This window comes from Humulus lupulus, chromosome 1, assembly GCF_963169125.1.
Source record: "Humulus lupulus chromosome 1, drHumLupu1.1, whole genome shotgun sequence".
NCBI lineage: Eukaryota > Viridiplantae > Streptophyta > Magnoliopsida > Rosales > Cannabaceae > Humulus > Humulus lupulus.
In genome coordinates, this window is record NC_084793.1 from 54,090,127 (window position 1) to 54,113,657 (window position 23,531).

Below are 23,531 nucleotides of genomic sequence, written 5' to 3' on the forward strand. Positions count from 1 at the left end.
TGACGGCCCCTTTTAGGCTAGGGCACACTTGTTGCAGGAAATCGCCTTAGAGTATGGGCTTCAAGATGCTTCTTCATGAACAATTTCTGGTTAGGACCTTTAGGAACATTAGGTGCAAAACCGGGTAGCTTAGGGGATACGTCTCAAGAGCGGTTTTGCAACGTTCTGCCTGTTGAAACTTTCCCCCCAAGGAAAATTTTTACTCTGAACCCCCTAACACACGAATTCCGAGTAATCTGGGATCTGTTGGGGAGCATACGCGCGTGTTCATTGAACCGCGTGGTTCCACTCTCAACGGGCTGGGCTTACCTCAGCTCGTGTAAATAATAATTGTTTCGCCCTTCTGCTTGGGTCGCCTTTTCTAAAGTGTTTTCTTTTGTTCGATAGGCGACCAGATGGCTCCAAAAAGGAATCTGCCTCAGAAGAACATGGGAAGCTCGGTCTCTCAGCAAGAGAAAGGAAAGGCGGTGATGCCAAGCTCGCCGATCCCCCACTTCGGGCCGGCCGTGGAGAAGCAGGTTGAGGTGGCCCCCGACGCATTCTTTGAGGCGGAGAGAATCGTCTCAAAGATAACCGACCAGGCGAAGATCAACAAACTCTTCCTCACCCACAACATTCCACTGGGGAAAGCCTCCGTGATCGCCCGACCTGCTGCGGAGGGCGAACGGAGCTGCACGCCGCTCGACGAATCGTTCGCGGCCTGGAGCGGTGAACACTTCAAGGCAGGGGCCTTCCTTCCCCTGGATCAGTACTTCGCTGATTTCCTGAATTATGTGGGGTTGGCCCCATTTCAGCTCCCCCCCAACTCCTACCGTCTGCTGGCGGGGTTGAGGTATTTATTTAAGAAGCAGGAGTGGGAGGTCCCCACTCCTGCGAATATTCTATATTTCTTCTGCCTCAAAGCCAGCCCGGACCAGCGGGGGAGAGGTGACGGGTTCTACTACTTAACCCGTTTCCCTAATACAGCGGCGGTCATCGAGCTTCCAAGTCATCCAAATGACTTCAAGGACCAGTTCTTCATGTCAACTGGGTTCCGGAATTGCGAGCACCACTATTTTAACCGCCCTCGTAAGTGATCCCTGACCTTAGCTCGCCTTTTGGGTGTGGTTTCTTTTTTATTTTAGCTCCTCCCGTATTCCATCCTGACTCCAGCCAATCTTGCAGCCATCTACGCAAGGACCGAAAAGTCTGCGACCCTCGGGGGTCAGTATGACACATTGGCGGGCTTGCCCCCCAGCGAAAAGGACTACCGCGTGCTCGTGACGGACGAGACGATGGTGTTCTGCAAATTGATCTTCCCAAACCAAACTCTAAACCTGAAGAGGCCTCGGGGGCCGCCACCAACCCGCGACAACAAGCCTAACACCGTGGAGGAGGTCGCGGCAGAGGAAGACGAGGAGGACGAGGTGGCTGAAGTCTCGCTCGTGAGGAATAGAAAGAGGACCTTGGAGGTTGCTCAAGGGATGGACGAGGAGAGGATCCAAACCGGAGCAGCCGCGGGTCCTTCTGGCCAAGGTAACCCTTATTTGTTTAAGAATGTAGATAGGGCCACTGCAGACCCCCGGCTGGTTAGGTTCAATCCTAGGCAGATCGTCCATCGTCATGGGAGGAGCCCGGACCTGAATACACTCTTGCTCCACTGTGTTGACCGGCTCGTGCTGGATCACCAAGAGAGCCGGCCTAGGGGTACCGTAGTAGTAGATAACACCCTAGCTTTTAGGTCGATCTTTTTTTAGCAGTATGGGACCAACTTACGCGCATGGCCATCACTTCAGAGGGGTATCTATGCTCCGGGGCTTAGACAGTATGTAGAAGAGTCCAGTCTCGAGTCAGAACCGGACCTAGAACCCGCGCCAGTTCGTGAGATAATTGTCCTAGGTTCTTCCAGCTCGGGGGGTAGGGCTCCCTTAATATTCGTATAATTTTTTCTTTTAACCTCTGCATGATTGCTAATCTTGTAATAACCATGTTTTTGTTTTTGGCAGAAGAGATGTCTCAGCCCGGGGGTAATCTGCGGGGTGTAGTCTTCGGCGGGAATCCCCCAGCAGGGCCAAGGTTGAAAAGGCTCCGAGAGTCTAAGAGCGCGGCCGGGGCCTCCACCAAATCCCCGGCTAAGGAGAAGGAAAAGACCCCGCCATCCCAGGTCGTGGGAGCGATCCTTCCTGCTGCCGGAGCAGGTCACATGCCCCCCCCCCCCCCCCCCCCCGCCCCAGCGATCTCCATTAGCCACCCAGGACGTGGTACTGGAGGTCGGGACTCCGGCTGCAGCAGCCCTGGATGTACGCATCCCGGTCAATCCCCAGGATCTGGGAAAGATCCCAGAAGCATTCCGGGGGACGTTGTATGAGTCGGCGAGCTATGTCGTCGACCGCTTCTACAAGCTCAAAGAGAGGGACCTCCGGGCTATCGAAGCAACGAGCCTGGTCCGAGTCATAGAGTCTTCGATGGACATGACCCTAACGGTAACCTGCCCCACTCTTTTAAAGCTTTAACACTTACATAATGCCTTGTTTTTCCACTTAGCCGACTTATCCTTCCTTTCTTGCAGGGCATTGCTGCCGTACATCGAGGTATCGCCAGGACCAAGGTTCAGCTCGAGGAGATGGAGGCTGAGCGCCAGGCCGCCCTTCAGGAAGACCAGGCGGCGAAAGATGCACTGGCGGCTTCGAAGGCCGAGCTAGAGAAGATCCGCTCAAAGAACCGAGAACTTAAAACCTCCCTTGCCACCTCGCGAACAGACCTCGAGGAAGCGAAGACTGAGGCCCAGGCCGCCCTGGAGGCCGCCTTGGAAGCCGAGTGGGCCATCTCAGAGCAGTCCATGCAGGACCTGTTCTATCACTGCTGGGCCCATAACCCGGATGCTGACTTCTCTTTTATGCCGCCGGACCTCTGGGCTATTTTGCTGCCGAAGCTCCAAGCCCGCTTAAACAGAGAGGTACCGCCCTCGGAGACTGGGGAAGCCTCTGGTGCGGCGGAGCAGGGCGAGACCGCGACCTCCAAAGGACCAGCTGATGGGGCTTAGGGCACTTATGCATTTTTTATTATTTTATTTTGTCTTTGTAACCTTTTCATGAGGTGTTTTCACCTCGAGACGATTTACTTGGCAGTCTTCTCTTATATATATATATATTTTTTATAAGCTTGGTTCATGCTAACCGTTATTTATATCCCGAGCTCTTTAAGAAAGAGCCATGACCAATAAACTTAAGTTAACTTCCAAGTTTTATGACCCAGTTAAAACCAGGAACTTATTTTGAAAACTTAGTCCGTGTTAACTTTTATCCATATCCCGAGCTCTTTAAGAAGAAACACGATCAATAAATTTAAGTTAACTTCTAAGTTTTATGACCCGGTTAAAACCAGGAACTTATTTTGAAAACTTAGTCCGTGTTAACTTTTATCCATATCCCGAGCTCTTTAAGAAGAAACACGATCAATAAATTTAAGTTAACTTCTAAGTTTTATGACCCGGTTAAAACCAGGAACTTATTTTGAAAACTTAGTTCGTGTTAACTTTTATCCATATCCCGAGCTCTTTAAGAAGAAACACGATCAATAAATTTAAGTTAACTTCTAAGTTTTATGACCCGGTTAAAACCAGGATAGGACTTAGTCCGCGTTAACCCTTATCCATAGATGAGAGTCAACATCTAAGTCGTTAAGGAGACCTGGTTATATCTAGGTACCATATGCCCCCCCCCCCAAGTAACTGGGAAATGGTCTTTTCGTGGTTACTTTAAAATTACACTTGCAAACTAAAAGAAACACTTGATTTTTATTTATACATAGAAAGTGGCCTTCCAGGCCTTACAAGTAGATCATTGATAGTATTTCTTTAAGTGGATGGCATTCCAAGTCCGCGGGACCGCCCCTCCATCAGGTCGAGCTAACTTATAAGTTCCCTCCTTGATGACTTCGATGACCTGGTATGGTCCTTCCCAGTTTGGTCCCAAAACCCCATCTTTGGGATCTTTTCCGGCCAGGAAAACTCTCCTTAGGACCGAATCGCCAACGCTAAAGGCACGCTTTTTGACCTTAGCGTTGAAGTAGCGAGTGATCTTTTGCTGATAATGGGCGAGCTGGAGTTGCGAATCCCCCCGCCTTTCATCAATTAGGTCTAGGGAATGGCATAGGAGTTCGTGGTTCCGATCTTGGTCGTAGGACTGGACTCTATGCGACAGAACTTTAACCTCCACAGGGAGGACTGATTCACTCCCAAAGGTTAGGGAGAAAGGAGTGTGGCCCGTGGGAGTCCGATGCGAAGTCCGGTATGTCCACATGACCTGGGGGAGCTGATCTGGCCAGACCCCCTTTGCCTCATCTAGCCTCTTCTTGAGGCTTGCCTTTAGAGTTTTGTTCACAGCCTCGACCTGGCCGTTCGCCTGGGGATAGGCCACGGACGAGAAGCTTTTCACAATTCCGTGCCTTTCACAAAATTCGGTGAACAGATCGCTGTCAAATTGAGTGCCGTTGTCGGAGACGATCTTTCTAGGTAGGCCAAATCGACAGATGACGCTTTTCACCACGAAGTCGAGTACTTTCTTCGATGTTATTGTCGCCAACGGCTCTGCTTCGGCCCACTTGGTGAAGTAGTCAATGGCTACCACGGCGTAACGGACCCCGCCCTTTCCGGTGGGCAGGGCGCCCACTAGATCTATTCCCCAAACAGCAAATGGCCAAGGAGCCGAGATCATTTTTAGCTCGACCGGAGGAGCTCGGGCTACCACAGTGAATCGCTGACACTTGTCGCACATTTTCACATACGAGATCGAGTCTTTGGACAGATTCGGCCAATAATAGCCTTGCCTGAGAACCTTCAAGGCCAGGCTTTGCCCCCCAGTGTGGTCTCCGCAGAATCCTTCATGAACTTCCTGCAGGATGGCCTTCGCTTCACTCGGAAGAACGCACCGGAGGAGAGGTAGGGAGTGCCCACGTCGGTATAACACTCCTTCGACTAGCGTGTATCTAGGAGCTTGATAAAGGACTCGCCGTGTGTCGTTACGTTCTTCGGGTAACCTGCCTTCGACGAGATACTCAAGAATGGGAGTCATCCAGGTCGGCCTAATATCAATCATCTCAATCTTCGCTTGATCTCCTTCTATACTTGGTCTTTCCAAGAATTCGACTGGCACCAACCCCAGGGTTTCTGTCTCTCCCGAGGTGGCAAGTTTGGCGAGAGCATCTGCGTTGGCGTTCTGCTCCCGAGGTATCTGTTCGACCGACCCTTGCTCAAATGCAGACAGCTCGGCTTTAACTTTTGCCAAATAGGCGGCCATCTTGGGTCCCCATGCCTAATATTCTCCCAGAACCTGGTTCACCACGAGCTGGGAGTCGCTGAAGCACTGGACGGAGCTTGCCTTTAGCTCAGAAGCTACCCTCAGCCCAGCCAACAAAGCTTCGTACTCTGCCTCGTTGTTAGACGCCTTGAATCCGAACCTTAGCGCCAAGTGGAATCTATGTCCCTCGGGGGATATCAGGATGATTCCGGCCCCGGAGCCGTTCTCGTTAGATGAACCATCAACGAAGACCTTCCACGACGAAGGTGGGGAGGCGACCTGAGGCAAGCATTCTGATGGATTCTCCTGGAATCCCGTGCATTCCGCCACGAAGTCGGCCAAGGCCTGACTTTTTATGGCAGTTCGTGGGGTATAGAAAATCTCGAACTGACTGAGTTCGACTGCCCATTTTAACAAACGTCCCGATGCTTCAGGCTTTTGCAAAACCTGCCTTAAAGGCTGATCGGTCATGACGTGTACAGAGTGTGACTGGAAGTACGGCCTGAGCTTTCGCGAGGCCGTGATTAGGCAGAACGCCAGTTTTTCCATCATTGGGTATCTTGATTCGGCTCCGAGGAGTCTCTTGCTGATGTAGTAGACTGGCTTTTGAACTTGGGCCTCTTCTCGTACTAGCACGGTGCTAGCTGCGTCCTCAGTGACGGCCATGTAGAGTAAAAGAGGTTCTCCCGCCTTGGGCTTGGATAGCACGGGCGGTTCAGCCAGATGCGCCTTCAGGTCGAGGAATGCGCTTTCGCATTCTACTGTCCACTCAAACTTCTTGTTTCCTCGGAGCAGGTTATAGAAGGGCAAACACTTGTCGGTTGATTTGGAAATGAACCGGTTGAGCGCTGCTACCCTTCCTGTGAGGCCTTGGACATCTTTTCGCGACCTAGGGGAAGGAAGCTCGAGCAGTGACCTGATCTTGTCGGGGTTTGCCTCGATTCCTCGGGTATTGACTATGAAACCCAGGAATTTCCCAAATGCGACACCGAAAGTGCACTTCTGAGGATTGAGCCTCATGCCATACTCTCGCAGTATGTTAAAACACTCTTCCAGGTCGGAAACGTGGTTGTCGGCAGTCTTTGACTTGACCAGCATGTCATCGACGTACACTTCCATGTTTTTTCCGATCTGGTCCTTGAACATTCTGTTTACAAGCCTTTGGTAGGTAGCTCCGGCATTCTTTAGGCCAAATGGCATGACCTTATAGCAATAGACATTAGTCGGGGTCATGAAGCTGGTATGTTCCTGGTCTGCCGGATTCATCGCGATCTGATTGTAGCCTGAGTACGCGTCCATGAAGGACATGAGCTCGTGCCCCGCCGTGGCATCCACCAGTTGATCGATCCTTGGTAATGGAAAGAAATCCTTGGGGCAGGCTTTATTCAGGTTGGAGAAGTCAATACAGGTCCGCCACTTCCCGTTGGGCTTCGGAACCAGCACGGGATTAGTGACCCAAATTGGAAACTTGGCTTTATTTCTTCAAGGGCTTCAGCTCGGGTCGTTCCTAAACGCCTTTGCTTTTGGGATTTGGCAGGAGCACTTTTATCCAGGTGGAGTGTGTGCATGATGACACTCGGGCTGATCCCTATCATGTCCTCATGCGACCATGCGAACACGTCCAGGTTTTTCTGCAGAAACGTAGTCGGCTCCGCTTTTCTTTGGTCGCAGAGGTTCTTCCCAAGCTTAACCGTCCGCGATGGGTTTTGTCTATCAATGTTCACCTCCTCGAGCTCTTCAATAGCCTGGAGCTCGGATCTGTCCTCGCCTACACGGGGGTCAATGTCCTCACTTAAGGCGAGCTTCTCTTCTTCGGAAATCTGAGGTTTTTCAATCTCAGGAACCGCCCTGGGTCCCTGAGATTCCTCTTCGCCCTGAATGGCCATTGTCAGCTGCCCGGGTTTAGATTTTCCCTTCATGGAAATGCTGTAGCATTCCCTGGCAGTGAGCTGGTCACCCTTGATAGTACAGATTCCTGTCGAAGTAGGGAACTTCATGGCGAGGTGTCGGATGGAAGTGATAGCCTCGAAAGCTATGAGCGTAGGCCGGCCCAAAATGGCATTGTAGGCAGCGGAGCAGTCAATGACCACGAACTCGAGTAGTTTGGATACTGTCCGAGATTTTTCTCCTAGGGTGATCACCAGCTCGATCGTTCCTATTGCTGCTGATCCTTCTCCCGAAAAGCCATATAGCATCATCGAGGTTGCCTTTAGCTCGGCGACGGTCAGACCCATCTTTTCTAAGGTGGATCGGAATAGGAGGTTCACCGAGCTCCCGTTGTCCACCAACACTCTCCTTACTTTCGGTTGGCGAGCTGGACTGCTACGACCAAGGGATCATTATGAGGGAATTGGACATGGCCTGCGTCTTCCTCCGTGAAAGTTATCGGTTGTTTCCCTAATCGTTGCTGTTTTGACTGACGCTACTCCGGGATGAACTCCGCTCCGTTGTGAGCCTTTAATTCATTCACATATCTCTTCTGGGCGCCTCTACTCGTGCCAGCCATATGCGGTCCTCCAGAGATGGTGGATATCTCTCCCTCGACCGCGGAGGGAAGGACGTCCTGATCTATCCGAGGTCCGGGCTGGCTGGCTGGGACCTCCAGAACGGGTCGACTTGCTGGGACCCTGTTTCGCGAGTATTGCGCCAATGGGCCTGCTCGGATGAGAGTTTCGATTTCATCTTTGAGATGCCTGCAGTCGTCGGTATTGTGGCCGACGTCGTTATGGAAACGGCAGAATTTTGAAGCATCTCTCTTTCCCTTGTGGTGTTTTAATGGCTCCGGTCTTTTCCAAGGGACCCGAGCAGCGTTGGCCAGGAAAATACTTTCCCTGGACTGGGTGAACTCGGTATATGTTGTGAACACGGGCTTGAATTTATCCACATGCTTATTCTTCTTTTGACCGTGATGGCTGTTTTCACCATTCCCCTTTCTTTTGCCACCACCGGGCTGGTTGTTCTGCGTGACGTCAGGAATCGCCACTGCGACCTCTGTCCCCGTTCCAACGGGCTTCTCGGGAATCTGGCTGGTTCCCGCGGCGGAAGCTTCAGCCTCTTCCAAATTTACCCACTCTTGGGCTCTGTTAAGGAATTCGCTAACCGAACTGACTCCCCTTCTTTGAATATCTTTCCACAGGTCTCCACCGACCAGGATTCCGATCCTCATGGCCATGAGCTTGGAGCTATCGTCAGCGTCTCTGGCTCGAGCAGCGACATTCGCGAATCTGCTCAAGTAGGCTTTCAGCGTCTCACCGGGCTGCTGTCTCACGTTAGCTAGGGAGTCGGCCTGGACTCGGGCGGCCTGGGAGGCGCATAATGCCCTTTTGAAGTCAGCCAAAAAGGTCTTCCAGGAGCTGATTGACTGATTTTTACTCTGCTTGAACCACTGTCTGGCAGGTCCTGTCAGTGTGGAAGGAAAGATCAAGCAGCGCAGCTCCGGGGCGATGTTATGGGCCATCATTAGGGTATTGAACATCCCTAAATGGTCCGACGGGTCTCCATCCCCGTTGAACTTTGACAAGTGAGGCATTCGGAAGCCAGACGGGTATGCCGTCGCTGCTATGTTGGGGGCGAAGAGCTCCATTTCGTCACCTGAATCATATTCGTCTTTTTCTTTTTCTGATAGGAGCTTTCTCATCAGTTCCTCTGTTTGAGTTAGGCGCTCGAGGGTTTTGTCCTGAGATCCTGGGTTATTCCGGGGGTGTTCAACAGCTCCGGACCCGTTGTACATATTAGGTGGGTTGTTGCCCCCCTATCTTGAGATAGATTATGTGGGACATTCCCTCCGTTACGTACTTCGGATCGGACTCCCACTGAACGGGCCTGGCTACCATCTCCGGTTCGATCGTCTCTGTGAGAGTTGAGGCGATCTCGGAGGTCGCCTCCCTGTGTAGTCTGGTGACTTTGTGCCGAGCTTAGTCCCTGACGCAGGTCTCCTCCCGAGAGATCACTCCGGCGACTACCAGTCCAGTGGCTCCTGCTGGATAGGCTTGGAGTGCGTCTTTGGCGGTTATGACCTGATCCTTCCCCTGGCGCCCTGCTGCGCCAGGAAGGCCCAGCCGACGGCGGGTCTCTCCTACTACCCCCGTAGGCCGGGATGTCTCGGACGGGCTGAGGAGACGGGTATCTGATTGGAGAAGGAGGATGCCTGACTGGGGAGGCGATCCTAGTTCCGTTCGGACGGATTAAATTCGGTGGGGGCCTTTCGGCCCTACGAGCCTGCTGGTCCCGCGCTGGGCAAGCTGATTGAGGCGCAGGACGGTCTTCGGGGATGGGCTGACGCCTCTGGCCCTCCCCGGATCTCCTTCGGGAACTTCCTCGATCTCTCCTGGGCGCCCTCGAGGAAGGTTGAGAGCTAGGGGTTGATGTCCTAACCGAACGGCTGTATTGCTGTTGTCCGGTTCTAGGCATTTCCCTGAAGTTTGCCTCTTGATGGTGTGATGAAGGGGTAGAGTTGGCTGCAGGAAGTCTATCCGAACGGCTATGCCTGGATTGGTTACTCCGGCGAGACTTAGGAGCCTCACCTTGCCTCTCTCCAACGTTAACGTTGGTTGTGAGAGGGGGTAGCCGGTCCAGAATATTCTGGATTTGCTGACCAGCTGCTGCTAACTGGCTCCTCAGCTGAGCATTCTCCATCTCCACCGCAGTATAATAACACGGATTCAGATTAGATGGCCGGGGCGCTGAACTACCAATGTCGTCTTGGCCCGCCAGCTGCTTTCCTGGCCTCTGCTGGACTTCAGGAATTTGCCCATCAGGGGTGGCAACATGGTGGGCCTCCTGCCCATCATGCTGTTCTGTTTCGTTGCCATGTCTGGATCGAGTGGTCACCATAGTTGGATGTTTGCGGTAGTACTAATCGAACTTGCTCTCAATGAAAGCACCAAACTGTTGACGCGGTTCTTCGCCAACAGGTAATTAAGAGAAGAAGAGAAAGGGATTAGTACTGAAAGTAGAACCGTCACAGATATGAAATCTTAGAGAGAGAACTAGGTGACTCAAGACACGTTTTTTAAGTGGTTCAAAGGTTAAAATCCTTCTACTCCACTAGTCAATATTATTCATATATTCTGGGTCTTTGGCTTGCAAAGTATATGGCTCTTCCGAGACTATTTTTTCCCACCCCTATCAACTCCCAGGGTCCCCATATTTATAGGAGAAGGCACCTAGAAGTTGGTAGGGAGGTCATCCCGTGACCTTACTATTAGTCATATCAACTCTGTGACATTTATGATTAATTCCTAAACCTGACACATAAGTGTAGTCTAATCAGTATGTAAGGAGATAATGGGTCGCGCGGCCCAACCCAGCCGTGGGTGTCTGAATGCGCACGTTCCTGCTGCGTGTCCGAGAAGTCAGGGGGATATCGAACACGTGATGTCAGATATATACACGTTTATCTTGCGTGTATTGACTTTATAAAGGGTCAGAGATCCATGGCCAGCTCGTACCACGAGCTGCTTCCCTGAACCGACCTTCAGCCTTCAGGCCCTCTGACGCCCTCCTCCAGTCTTGGGGGACCTTGGCGAGCCTTTGAGAAGGCACGATCTGGGAACAGGATCTCCGGCCTGGGGGAGTCCTCGGACTAAACCATGATTAGTCCGAGGCTCGACCTTCTAATCAGCCCGTGGGAAAACCAGGGCGTACAATAGTAATTTAGTTACAACAAGGGATTTATACCCAACTCGGGGTGAGCCAAGAGGTATTTCGGTAATTCGGGGAATTACTGGGACTCACTAGAGTATGAGTCGTATTTTGAAAAAAATAGTGATATTCTGGATTTGGCGGAATTAATTGAGAATTTTAAGTGTAATGTGAAATGGGAGAGTAAAATGACGATTTTTCCTTTAGTGGGCTTTGAGATGGAAGTTTTGCCTTAGGGACATTATGGTCATTTGGACCATTTGAATATATATGTTTATTTGACCGAGTTTATTAACTCAGAAGATTAGTGTAGCTCTCTCTCTCTTTCTCACGTTCTCTATCTTTCTCTAAGTTTTGTGACTTTGGAAGAGAAGGTTGATACCAAGGCTTGGAAGCAAGCTTGCTAGAGGATTGGAAGTTGTTTAAGCTTAGGAACCAACTAGGGAAAATCATTTGACATAGGTAATTTAAGTTTATCTGAGTTTAGTTTTTGGTTTTCAATGGTTTTTGAGGCTTTATTGGAATTATAAATTTAAGAGATTTTAATTGAGTTTTAAGATTGGTTTTGATGTTTCTGAGTTGTTGGGACCATTATTATGGTCGAAATTGGTTAAAATCGTGTTTTGGGGCGATTTTGGATAGATTTGTGATTCTTACAATCGTTGGTTTCTGGGTTCGCAGGTTGCGTCGCGGTGCTGTTCTTGGAGCTTCGCTGCCCTCATGAACTAAGAAGGGCAAGGAGGTGCCTTGAACCGCCTTGGCGCTAGGCAGGTTGCGCCGTGGCGCGTGCCCTGTGGTTTTGGGCTAGGGGCTCTTTGACTTGTTGCGATGTGACCCTTAGTGGGGGGCGCCGCGACTCTAATTGGGGAAAAATTAGAAATCAAGTGTTGGGTTATAGGAACCCAAACCTAAGGGCTCGAGAATGATTCTACTACCTGGGTTAGTAGAATTCAGGGTCATGGAGGCTAGGACTCAGTCTGGAAGGCTTTATTAGTTAGTTTCTTGATCATTATTCCTTCATATGGTTGTGACTAGGGTGAATCGTTAGGCTCGGGAGGAAATGACCGTACTCGGGGTCGTCATACACTATTTACTCAGGACCTTAGGTAAGAAAACTGCACCCGGTATGTGTTTAGGTCTTGGCTCGGCTATAGAACATGGTTATAACCATGCTGAGGATGTTTTATTAAACATGTTGATTGCACTGACTTACTTGTGTTAAGTAATGATTGCTTATCTGTATGCTTGATTGAAAAGCTCGACTTATAAGTCGAGGGTTATCTGTTATATCTGACTGAAATGCTTGACTTATAAGTCGAGGGTTATCGATTATATTTGACTAAAAATCTCAGCTTATTAGTCGATGATTTATCCATTGTATCTGTTTGAAAGCTCGACTTATAAGTCAAGGACCTGTCTATGGTATCTGATTAAAAGCTCGTCTTATTAGTCGAGGGTATATCTGGTTAAAAGACTCGGCTTATAAGTCGAGTGCAAGGCTTGGCTTATAAGTCGATGGTTTAAAGGCTCAGCTCATGATTCGAGGGAAGCTATAGCATGCTGAACGCCGGCCGATGAGGTTAAGCTAACCTGGAAGCGTGACGTACGCTTGGACGACCCTATTGCCGCCTGAAATAATAAGCGCCAGGTACACTTGGCCAGCCCTAAGACTGGTTATACAGGGAATTGGGCAATGGGCCCTAACGTGGCTTTATAGTCACTTATCTAGATTTATTGCATGCACGAGTAGGGTTATTATTGATAGACATGCTAATTATGATTATATGATTGGATGATTTACTGTTTATGAGCATGATCATGTTTTCTTGTTAAGTCTTGCTCACGGGTGTTAAATGGTGCAGGTGAAAGAAAAGAAAAGCTAAACCAGCCATGAGTTGGAGAGCTTCAAGGGCAGGGTGTACATATGCGGCCTGCTTGACCTCCACGACCGAGGGTACCAGTTGGAACTAGGGTTGGACCCTGATTTTGCCGCTTGGGTCGGCTTTTGTATTCATTTTGAGTTTGTAATAGTTTTAAACTCTGTTGGGATTCCATGTATTGCACTCAAACTCTTTTAATGAAATGGTCGACTTTTGACCGAAATTTTAGTACCTAAACATGTGGTAAGTTTCAATTACACGTTTTAAGTCCAAATGACTCGTTTAGCAAGTTAAATATTATATAATTACACAGTGTAACATACCTGGATTAGGATGACTTTACAAGATTTTTATCGTAATTTAAAAATAAAAAAATTGTCAAAACATTAGATTTTCATAAACTGGTTACTATATTTATAATTGAAAATCAGTTAACTTTTTTTTTTCCGTGAAACAACTTATATTGAGTTTCTAGTCGTAACTAGTATTAAGAATTTATAAAACAACTATTAAATTTCTATTTTACTAGATCTGAATTTCTAGTTATGTTTTTTTTAATGGGGTCTTTTTCCGAGTTTTTAGTTTATGTGTTAGTTACTTTATTTATTTTTATTTACTATGTTATTTATTTATCCAACTTAATATATAGTTGTGAATTACTAAAGTTTATTAAAGTAAGTTTATGTACTTGACACCTCGTTAGACATAATGAGAATGAGAAACTAAGCGTTCACCAAGAATGGAGAGTATTCAGTGAGTAGTGGTTACAGATTAGCATTGACTGAAAGAGAATATGCCGAAGTTTCAGACATGAGACAGACACAAAAGTGGTAGAAATTCATGTTGGAGTTTGAGTGTACCAAATAAAATCAAACACTTTGTCTGAAAACTATGTCATAGATGGCTTTCTACTTACAATATTCTTTTTTGCAGGAAAATTTCTGCAGCTGATAGTTGCAGCAGGTGTCATTTCAGCAAGAGAGAAGACTGATTACATGCTATATGGAGCTGTCCCAAAGCTAAAAGAATCTGGAAAAATAAGAGTGTATCAAGATGGCGTGCAAGAAGAATCCTATATCCTTTCTTAGTGAGGTGGTTGGCAAGTGTGGATAGAGGCCATTTTGAGTTTTTCATGACTTTGGCTTGGCAGGCGTCGTACTGTAGGATCTCTGAAGCGGTGGAGAATTTCAATCCGAAACCAGAGGCTCTTCTTCAGTGGACTGCGGATTATCTCCACGGCTTCAATCAAGCTAAGAGTAAGAAGGGTCGTCAAAATGTCAGGGAGAAAGAAAAATGAAACCCCCAAATCATGGTTGTTTTAAAATCAATGTTGATGCAGCCATTGATGAGGGAAAGAGATGTTGCAGTTTGGGAGCTATTACTCGTGACCATAATGGCGTTGTTGTAAAGTCTGAAGGTATGTTTATTGACAGAAACCTCTTGCCCACTACAGCTGAGATTATGGCTATTGACTTGGGTCTACATATGGCTAAAACACTTGCTCTTATCAAGTTCACCGTATCTTCTGATTGTGTTTCGGCTATTAATATACTGAATGAGATTTCTGAACCTCATGGGGACCTCGACACGGTGAGTCTAAGGTGGATGGGTTCCAAGGTTTCTTCTTCAACAGTAGATCTACTAAGTTTTCTTTGAGGTCAAAAGCATCTGCTTTCTGGATTGGGGGTGTTCCCTCTGAGGCCTTCTTTGCTCTTTGCAAAGATTGGTTTGTTTTGTTTGTAACTGTTTTACCCTAAAAGAAAAAAAAAACTAAGTGTTATTTTTACACCTCATCAAATTACTAATAAGTTGATGAAATATAACTCGTACAATTTCCATACTCTAACAAGACCAATTTAGTGCCACTTTTCACATTACTTGAATATTGACAAAGACCACAATGAATTGAAATACCTGTTTACTTGAAACTCAATCAATGCAGCGTTTGAACTATAGACGTACTAAATATGACTATTCAAACACTTCAAAATTGTCATAAAGCTTCAACTTTTTTTATGATTAGTCCAATGTTCACGACTCATGTATCACTTGGTGAAACAAACACTATTATTTTCCTTTTTTAATTGCGTAGTTGTTGAACGAACCTAAATTATCTTTATTTGCTTTCATGGATGCTTTTCAGCTTTTGTGCTCAACCCAAGTTCCTCATTAACGAAGGCGAATGAAACTATATGGTCCTAGAAAAATAAATAAATTTGTATGAAAATCATGTGCAAAACACTACTCCCAAAATTCCCATATTTTTATAGGCACAATATTGAAGTATGTCTCTCTCACCAATAGAATTTTAACAACTGATCTTTATTTTTCTTCCTTTTAGGTTGTGATATTTTTTCCATTAATTTATATACGTTAGTTATTAGGAAAGTAAATTGTTAGAAAATTAAAATAGATTTGATATATTTATTTAAAAAGAAAAAATAAAAAAGTTAAGTTACACTTATTTAAATTAATTATTTCATTAAAAATATTATTTACTTATTTTTTTATTTTCATAGTCTCCTATAAAAAAGTATTATTTTTCTTAAATAAATGGTATATTATTGTATATTTATTTCTTTTTCTTTATAAATCCATATATATAATACACATTATGTCCACGTACTTAATAAATGGTATATTATTGTATATTTATTCAAAAAAAAATTTATGAGTTAATAATATTGTTCTTCTAAAAAAAACTATTTAAATATACTATTTTTTAAAATTGTATCACTCTGACTTTTTACATTTTTTCTTTATTTGCAAATAGTGTACAAGAAAAAACTCTTTTTTTTATAATTTTATAGAAGCATTTTTTTAGTTTTATTTTTCTTCCAATAATTGATATGTTCTATTATAGTATTTTCATAAAAGTTTTTAAAGTATTTTTTTTATTAAAATTAAAGAAAAATTAAACTTATGCTTTATTTTTATTATTGGTATTAAAAATTAATTAAATTATTGTCTAACAAATTATATAGCATAAATTTTTCTTTCTAAAAATCATATTATTTTTCTTTCCATAAAAAGACAGAATATCCAAAAGATATATCTGTATTTAATTAAAAAAATATTATACGATGTATATATGAAAAAAAATTAAAAAAAAACATTATACGATGAAAAATAATACTTTTTTATAAGGGACTATGAAAATAAAAAAAAATAAGTAAATGATATTTTTAATGAAATAATTGATTTAAATAGGTGTAACTTAACTTTTTCATTTTTTCTTTTTAAATAAATATATCAAATCTATTTAATGTACTGACAATTTACTTTCTCAATAACTAACATATATAAATTAATGGAAAAACATCAAAACCTAAAAAGAAGAAAAAAATGAACAGCGGTTAGAATTTTATTGGTGAGACAGTGAAAGGATAGGGAATTTGAGACAACTGATTTTTATTCATGAAAACCATAAAATAAGACTAATTATACCAAAACCTTAAGCATTAATTAAGTAGCTTAAATCAACCAATTAATTTAATGAAAAGATTAACTTGAATGATCTGCTTAAGCATTGTAATTAAAGTTAGCTGTAACTAACAATATTGGTCCATTTTCTCTTCTTATTTTTTCCTGACAAATTTTATTATTTTCTCATTGTTAGAGTTATCATAATTTTTTATTAGGATTTTTCTTCCTGAACTATTATCAATTCAAATCGTACTCCCAGATTTGTCAATATGTTAAAAATTCTCTATGAATTATTCATGTTATTGAAATGTGGGACTTCCGTCCAATTTCACTAACAAAATGGTGATGTGGCAGTTTGTGCACCGATGTGGTATTGCCACGTCAATATCTCGTTTATAATTTAAAGAATATATAGGATTCTTGCCCCCCGAACTATTATCATTACCAAATCATTCCCCCCGAATTGGCTTAGGTGTTGGACATGCGTCTGAGTAAACTTGAAGTGGCTGGGTAGCGACATCGATTACAGGTTGGGCTCATGCAGGTTCCTCGACGATATTCAACTTTGGTGTCGCCTATGTTTTCCTTATGCATCTCTCTATTTCCCTACACATCTCATATCTCTTCTCTCTCTCATTTGTTGAGTGTCTTAGAGGATTTGAATGGTGCAAAAGTATGAGAAAAAGAATAAAAAAATCTTGATTTTTTGTTATGTTGTTAATATCATATTAAAATGTGTATGAATTTGAGATATTGAAATTTTGATTTGTATATGTTGTGATAATTTTTTTTTGGTTGAATTTTTGTTGTGATAAATTGATGAGTGTTGTGAAGATTGTTTGGTCAGTGCAAAAATGATGGAAAGTGAAAGAAAATAAGAAGAAATGAAAGAAAATAAAAGAAAATTTTAATATAATTTTGTTTTTTTTATCTATTTGATTTTTTTTAATTTTGTATGATTTAATTTAATTTAAATGGATTTTTAGTTTAATATTTTTATCTTTTTTTTTAATATTCAAAATATTGTTTAAATTTTAAATTTGAGGGACATGATTTGGAAGTTGTAATAGTTCGGGAGTAAAATCCTATTTATTCTTAAAATTATACACATGACAATGTCACATGAGCAAACAAAGAATCACGTCAGCATGTCGATAGCCACATTTGACAAAATTTGATAGAAGCTCCACTTTACAATTATGTGAATATTTCAGGAAGAATTTTTAACGACCCAAAAAAATTATAGAGCACGATAATATATGTCTTAACTCGAGGGCTGAAATCCTAAATAATTTTTTTTTTTATTATTTTAAAGGTGGAATCCGGATAAATTTTCTTTTCGTAGAAAAGCTTCTTTTACTTTATTATTACTTTTTAATAAAAGAACGAAAGAAAGAAAAGAAGAAGAAAAAAAGGAGGACCTTATCTTTGGTTTAGTTTTCCCAGTGTCTCTTTCTGTATTGGCATCAATTGCTTTTGTTTGATGTATTGTTTGTTCTTACTTGTATTTTATTTTTGTTCACTTAGTCGATATCACACTATCACTATAATTTCATCACGTTTTTTTTTAATAATTTTATTTTTTAGCATATTCATTTTAGCTTTAACACTAAATTATACCCCTTTTTCTTTTTGGCTTCAATTTCAATTAGTTAATAATAATAAAATAATATGATCATATATAGTTAAAAGTTTGCTTAATTTGCACCCATGAAGGACCACAACATTAGCATGGAATGTAAGTCAGGTTTTAGGAAAAGGCAAAATCAACTTCATTCATTATGAATTATGAAGTGAGCTCATGCAACTAACTATTCACCATACTTTATGACCAAACCCTAATAAAAGAACAGAAAAATCTAGGCTTTTCTCATTAAGTAATTAGTTGTCTATACATATATATTGTCTTGTCTTTCTCAAGTTTTTAAATGTGTAAGCTTTACTGTTTCATAGATTTTGACATTTTAACCAAAATTAAAAATGGCAGTGCATTGCATTGCATTCCATCATGTTCTTATTTCCAATTTAATCCTTAGGGAGGAATATTTATAGAATAAAACAAATGTTAAAAATATTAATATTTGCCCCTATGGATTAGGTCGAAGACTTGTGTAACACCCTAGACTACTTTTAAATTTCATAACAATTATTAAACATTATTTGTGTTATGTAGGAAAGAATATTATTTTATTATAAATATTAAAATAAAATAATTGTTTTAAAATTTATTTTTTTGTCATATACCAGTCAACTTAATATATTAGAAGCAAACATTGTTTGTGCCTAAATTACTTCATGTTATAGAATTAAATCTCAACTAATTAGTATAAAAATAGTAATAGGTTGGTAAAACTCAACAAGGAAATAAACAAAGTTTTAATTATGAAGTAATCTTTCAAAACTTTACAAATTTATGATTTGAAGGCTTAAAAAAAACTATTTTGGCCGGATTCCTTGATAGGCATAAGTGATTTGTCCAATCAATTTGATTAGGTACACAAAAACAAAGAGGATCGAATAAAATGATTTTGATTATTTTAGATTAAAAGAAGAGAACATATGAATGAAAGATATTGGTAATAGAATAGAATATATAATTAGATTATTAACCACTTTAAAAGACATTAATTAGAAGAAACCAAAAGTGGACACGCAAAACCGCAACCCTAGTGACCCACTGAAATAGATTAATATGCCCCAAAAACCAAAAAGTAAAAGTGACTGACCAAAGAAATTAAGGTTTTTGTCCATAATCACCATTAACAAAAAAAATAAACCATTCTTTTGTTGACAAAGACTTTTATTTTTGTCGTATTAGGAGAAAACAAAATCAAACCACAACCAGCTAATTTTTCTTTGAAGAAATTTCTCAATAAGACACGAGAAAACTATGACAATATCAACAAGAAACTTTCAATAAAATACAAAAATAATGACAATAATAAATGCCTAATACCCAAGTGAATATCTTGGGAAGAAGAGGCAAAGAGATGCAAACTATGCATATATTTTAAGCAAAGGGGAAGGAAGGTCTACAAAGTCAATTAAATTAAAAGACAGGGTTCCATGTCTTTGTCCAAAGCTTAGCTGTTCTTACCACTTAGTGTCCATTAAACATTCAAAAGCAATACCAACAAAGCTTAATTTGTTTATTTTTATAAATTTATATATTTTGTTTTGTGGGTTTTGTTTTGTTTTGTTTTATTTTATGGTTTGGTCCTTGAGAGTCCCTCCAAATTCACAACCACTAAACATGCAATGCAATCACGAGTTGACAACAAATAATCAGACTGATATACTAGAAGAATAGAGAAGTCCAATGATTCTTGCTCGTGTCTCCAATTATTGCTTTCAACCAAAAATTTTGATAACCCTTTTTGGTGAAATGGAAATGGATTTTTGTTTTTTGGCCTTGGGGGAATTTGGTCATGCTAGGGCTGATCTTGTTCTAGTACCATTTTTGTTTTAACACTACATTTGTGAGTGTATGTATCATATATAACTTCTAGTGCTTTTCCGAATCAGATTTCAAGTCCTTGATGGGAAACATGTATAAAACCATGGAGAGATGCAACAAAATCCATTTCCCTCTACCTCTTTATGGTACAGACAAAAAAAGACTAATTGGTGATAAAAGTGCAGTAATCAACTAGCCTTAGCAAAGTAATATGATCACAAAAAGAAACATTCTAAAACGTTAATTTATCAAGTTACACTATCCACTGTCTCGACTATTTGTCAAGATTAGAGATGTTCATTAGTAAAACAACAGAGTTTAAAAAAAAAAGAACTAAACATTGAAACAATACAAAGACCTTGCTCTTGCCATTGTAAGATGAAAACCCTACTCAATGAGATTTAAGAACGAAACATTGATCTTTATATTAACTCTAGAACACAACGTATAACATACAAAGTTCATAACAGAATGGAGATATTCCATTTCATGTTCTGAAATTAGTGCTTATATGTATGCATTTACTAAGAAAGATTCAGCAACTACCAAGTGTTTTTACCCCCACACTGCTCTCCTTCCCATATCATTCATGGCCAAAAAGTTTGCCAGGGTTGTAGTTCTGATAATGGTGGTTCTGCCAAATCCCATTGATGAGTTCTGATCCTTTCAAGCTGATGAAACTAGAATATCCAAGGCAGTTACTCCAAGATGTAGCTATCCCCAGATAAAGAACAAACTAGTCCAAACAGAAGAACTCTCAAAACACCACCACCAATGATATATATAATAAAGGTAAGAATTAATACTACACAATCTTACATCTACACACCATCACTGTGAAAAAAGGGGGGGAAAAAAACCCGAGTAAAATGTCAAGCTTCTTCTGCTATGTATGGCTGCCTGTAGGTAAAGTTAAGTAGTTATCAACAGTTAGGATTCACGAAGTTCTTCAGCTCCTCCATTAAACAATAGAAGTGTTCGTTATTTGGCAAGAAGTAGAACCCAATAGTGGCTTGCTTTAGATAAAGGAGCTTCACATCCTGACCGGATTTCTCGAGCCCTTCAACATAAGCTAATTGCCAATCTTGTACAAGATCCAAACCAGCAACAACAACAAGACTTTTAGGAAACTTGACGCCCTCCAAGCTTTGACCCCTGGGGCCAAATATGTTACAAGCTGGATGGTCTCGGTCTTCTCCTTCAGGAAGATATGCTCTCCAATACCAATCACGGTCTTGAACAGTAACAAAGTATTTACCATCTAATCTCTTCTCTGATTCTGTTCTCTTCTCCCCTCCAAACATAGGGTGAAGAAGGATGTTTCCCAATACCTCAACTTCAGATTCAGCTGCTTTTACAGCAACATGATGAGCAATATTGCCACCAGAGCTATCTCCTGCAAGGTATACATGAACCTTGGAATCTTTTCCACTTTGAAGCCAACTTCTTGTTGTGACCCACTTCAGAGCAGCCCAGCCGTCGTCGTATGCACAAGGGTACCGGTGTTCCGGTGATCGGCGGTAATTCACAGAGACTACAACAGCTTGGCAATTGTTAACAAGTCGGCGACAAAAGGTGTCATAGATGGCACTGTTTGCTGAGGAGTGAGTGAAGCTTCCACCATGAAAATACACAATGACTGGAACGATCTTGGTGGTACTCAGGGGCTTTTCAAGGTCTACAAGGCCCCATTGAGCCTCTTTTTCAGGGGTCCGTTTATAAACCCGATTGAGGAGACCTGTGGCTCGATCAACATGGTCAAATGAGAAAACCCCATCAACAGGATTCGTATTGGCAACAACTTTACGGTCAAGAAACTCTGCCAACTCACGGTTGAATGTTCCATCAGACCGGCGAAGGAGATTATAAGCTAGCTTGAAATTGGAGATGAGTACCCATGTGTTAAGCGGAACCACTCTCTACAAAAGTTAAAAAGGAAGATTAGAACTTTAATCAATCAGACAATGCTGGGAGAATATTCAAAGCCTTTAAAAATAGATAACCAGATTAATCGTGTGTGTGACTATGGAAAGGAACCCAGAAAATAATGAAACCAGAACGAGCTTGTCGGAAAGGGTAGGAAAAATAGGCAAAGGAATACTAGGAAATCATTAGGAAGAACTTATGAGACTTCAGAACCTAATGAGGATGGAAACTCTGTTAAAGCAGTTTAGCTTCCTGAACAAGAAATTTGGATAAAACCATGGAATTCTAGAAAGACATGAGGAAATCATAACCAGCCCCATGAAAACAGAATTGTGTCAGGTCATAAGAAGAAAAAAAAGGCCATAGCCCTTCTCTCAAAAAAAAAAAAAAAAAAAAGAAAAAAGACGGTAACGAACAAGAATGGCCCCTGCAAAATCAAGTATAAAGAATAAAAGTTTGCCGAGGTCGTCTATAATCAGAAAAAGAAGACCCAGTAAGAAAATATCCATTACTTTTTTAAGACCATTTAAAGAAAGAAAACAAGCCCATGAACCTAATCACCCCACTTTCTCCAAATTGAGCGAAAAACAAGATAATAAAGTGTTAGAACAAAGAGAAGAAGATCAAATGCTTGATCTAGATAAGGAAAAAACATAACAAAGTACCTTAGATTCACTGAGGTTGACTTCATTATCACCAGCCATAAGTCCCCTCTTCTTTTATCTCTCCACACCAAAAGAACAAACAAAAATGATTCAAAACCACAAAGACAGGCCTAAAACCCAAAACTAATCAACAGAGAAAAACCCTGTTGGTTGCTCATAATATATATATATATATATATTTCACTTTTTGCTTAAAGTTGGGAAGAAGACGAGAAAAGATTAGATGGGGATTAGAGAAAAAAAATAAAAATAAATCCCAAAATGGGGTTAAGTATGTTTCTCTCTCTTCCCCTGTTTCCTGCTGAGACTTGTACCCACTTTCTTGTTTCGTGTTTTGGGTTTTGGGGTTTACGGAACAAGCAACAAGGTTAGAGACACTTCTCCTTCTTCTTCTTCTTCTTCTTCTTCTCCTCTCTGAAATAAGGGAGCAGAGTACGCTCAGAGGACGCAGAGAGAGAAAGAGAGGATCAAAGCTTATAAGAGAGAGAGAGTAATGGGTTACACGACTTGAGAGAGAGAGTCAAAGGCAAAGGAACGACGGAGGTGAACGGAGACGAGAGAGACGACAAAGAAGGCGGTCGAATTATACTGTGTAGGTGGGTCCCACCCTTCCTTTTCTTTTGTTTTTATTTAAAAAATATGAATTCTAATAAATTGGTCTTATTATAATATACTACGATAGTACGACCCCTCTGGTTTTTTTTCTTTCTTTTTTTGTGTGTATATGTGTATATATATATAGAGAGAGAGTGTGTGTATGTTGTGTTTCTGACCTGTGGATGTGTGTGGATGGGAAAAAAGGTCGAAGTACTTGGTTTTTGCTACTGACAGGCCGGTTTTTGCTTACTGCCAGCTAATTGCTATACTAATTTTCTATTTATCTCTTTTAAATTCCATAAACTTTTTTAATTTCTTACTTATAAAATATTGAAATCGACGGTCAAAAAACATTAGTAAATTTTACGTCCTAATTAATATGATTAAATTTATTACTTTTACTGGGATAAGAGATGGTCAAACGCTATAGAGCACATTAATATATATATATTTTTAATGGTATTAACCTATAATGATATATAAAGAATTTAAAGTACACATGTTAGTGTAATAAAAGAAAAACCATCATGAAGTTACTTGGAAATTAATGGGGGACAAAAAACAAAAGAGAATAAGCAAATATACAATATGTGTTATCAGTTAAAACAGCTGTGAAACTAGTCAAAAATTGGTCTGTGGGGGGGGGGGGGGGGGGCAAAAG

At 41.9% G+C, this 23,531-nt stretch overlaps 1 protein-coding gene across 1 annotated transcript; it reads right to left on the bottom strand.

The window, feature by feature from the left end:
* Positions 1–19,894: 19,894 nt before the first annotated feature.
* Positions 19,895–23,024, bottom strand: LOC133792595 (gibberellin receptor GID1B-like). Its single transcript, XM_062230507.1, has 2 exons — positions 22,274–23,024; positions 19,895–21,601 (listed from the first exon to the last, which is right to left on the bottom strand). The coding sequence occupies exons 1-2, from the start codon at positions 22,310–22,312 to the stop codon at positions 20,606–20,608; spliced, it is 1,035 nt and encodes a 344-aa protein (XP_062086491.1). The 5' UTR covers positions 22,313–23,024; the 3' UTR covers positions 19,895–20,605.
* Between the last annotated feature and the right edge of the window lie 507 nt (positions 23,025–23,531).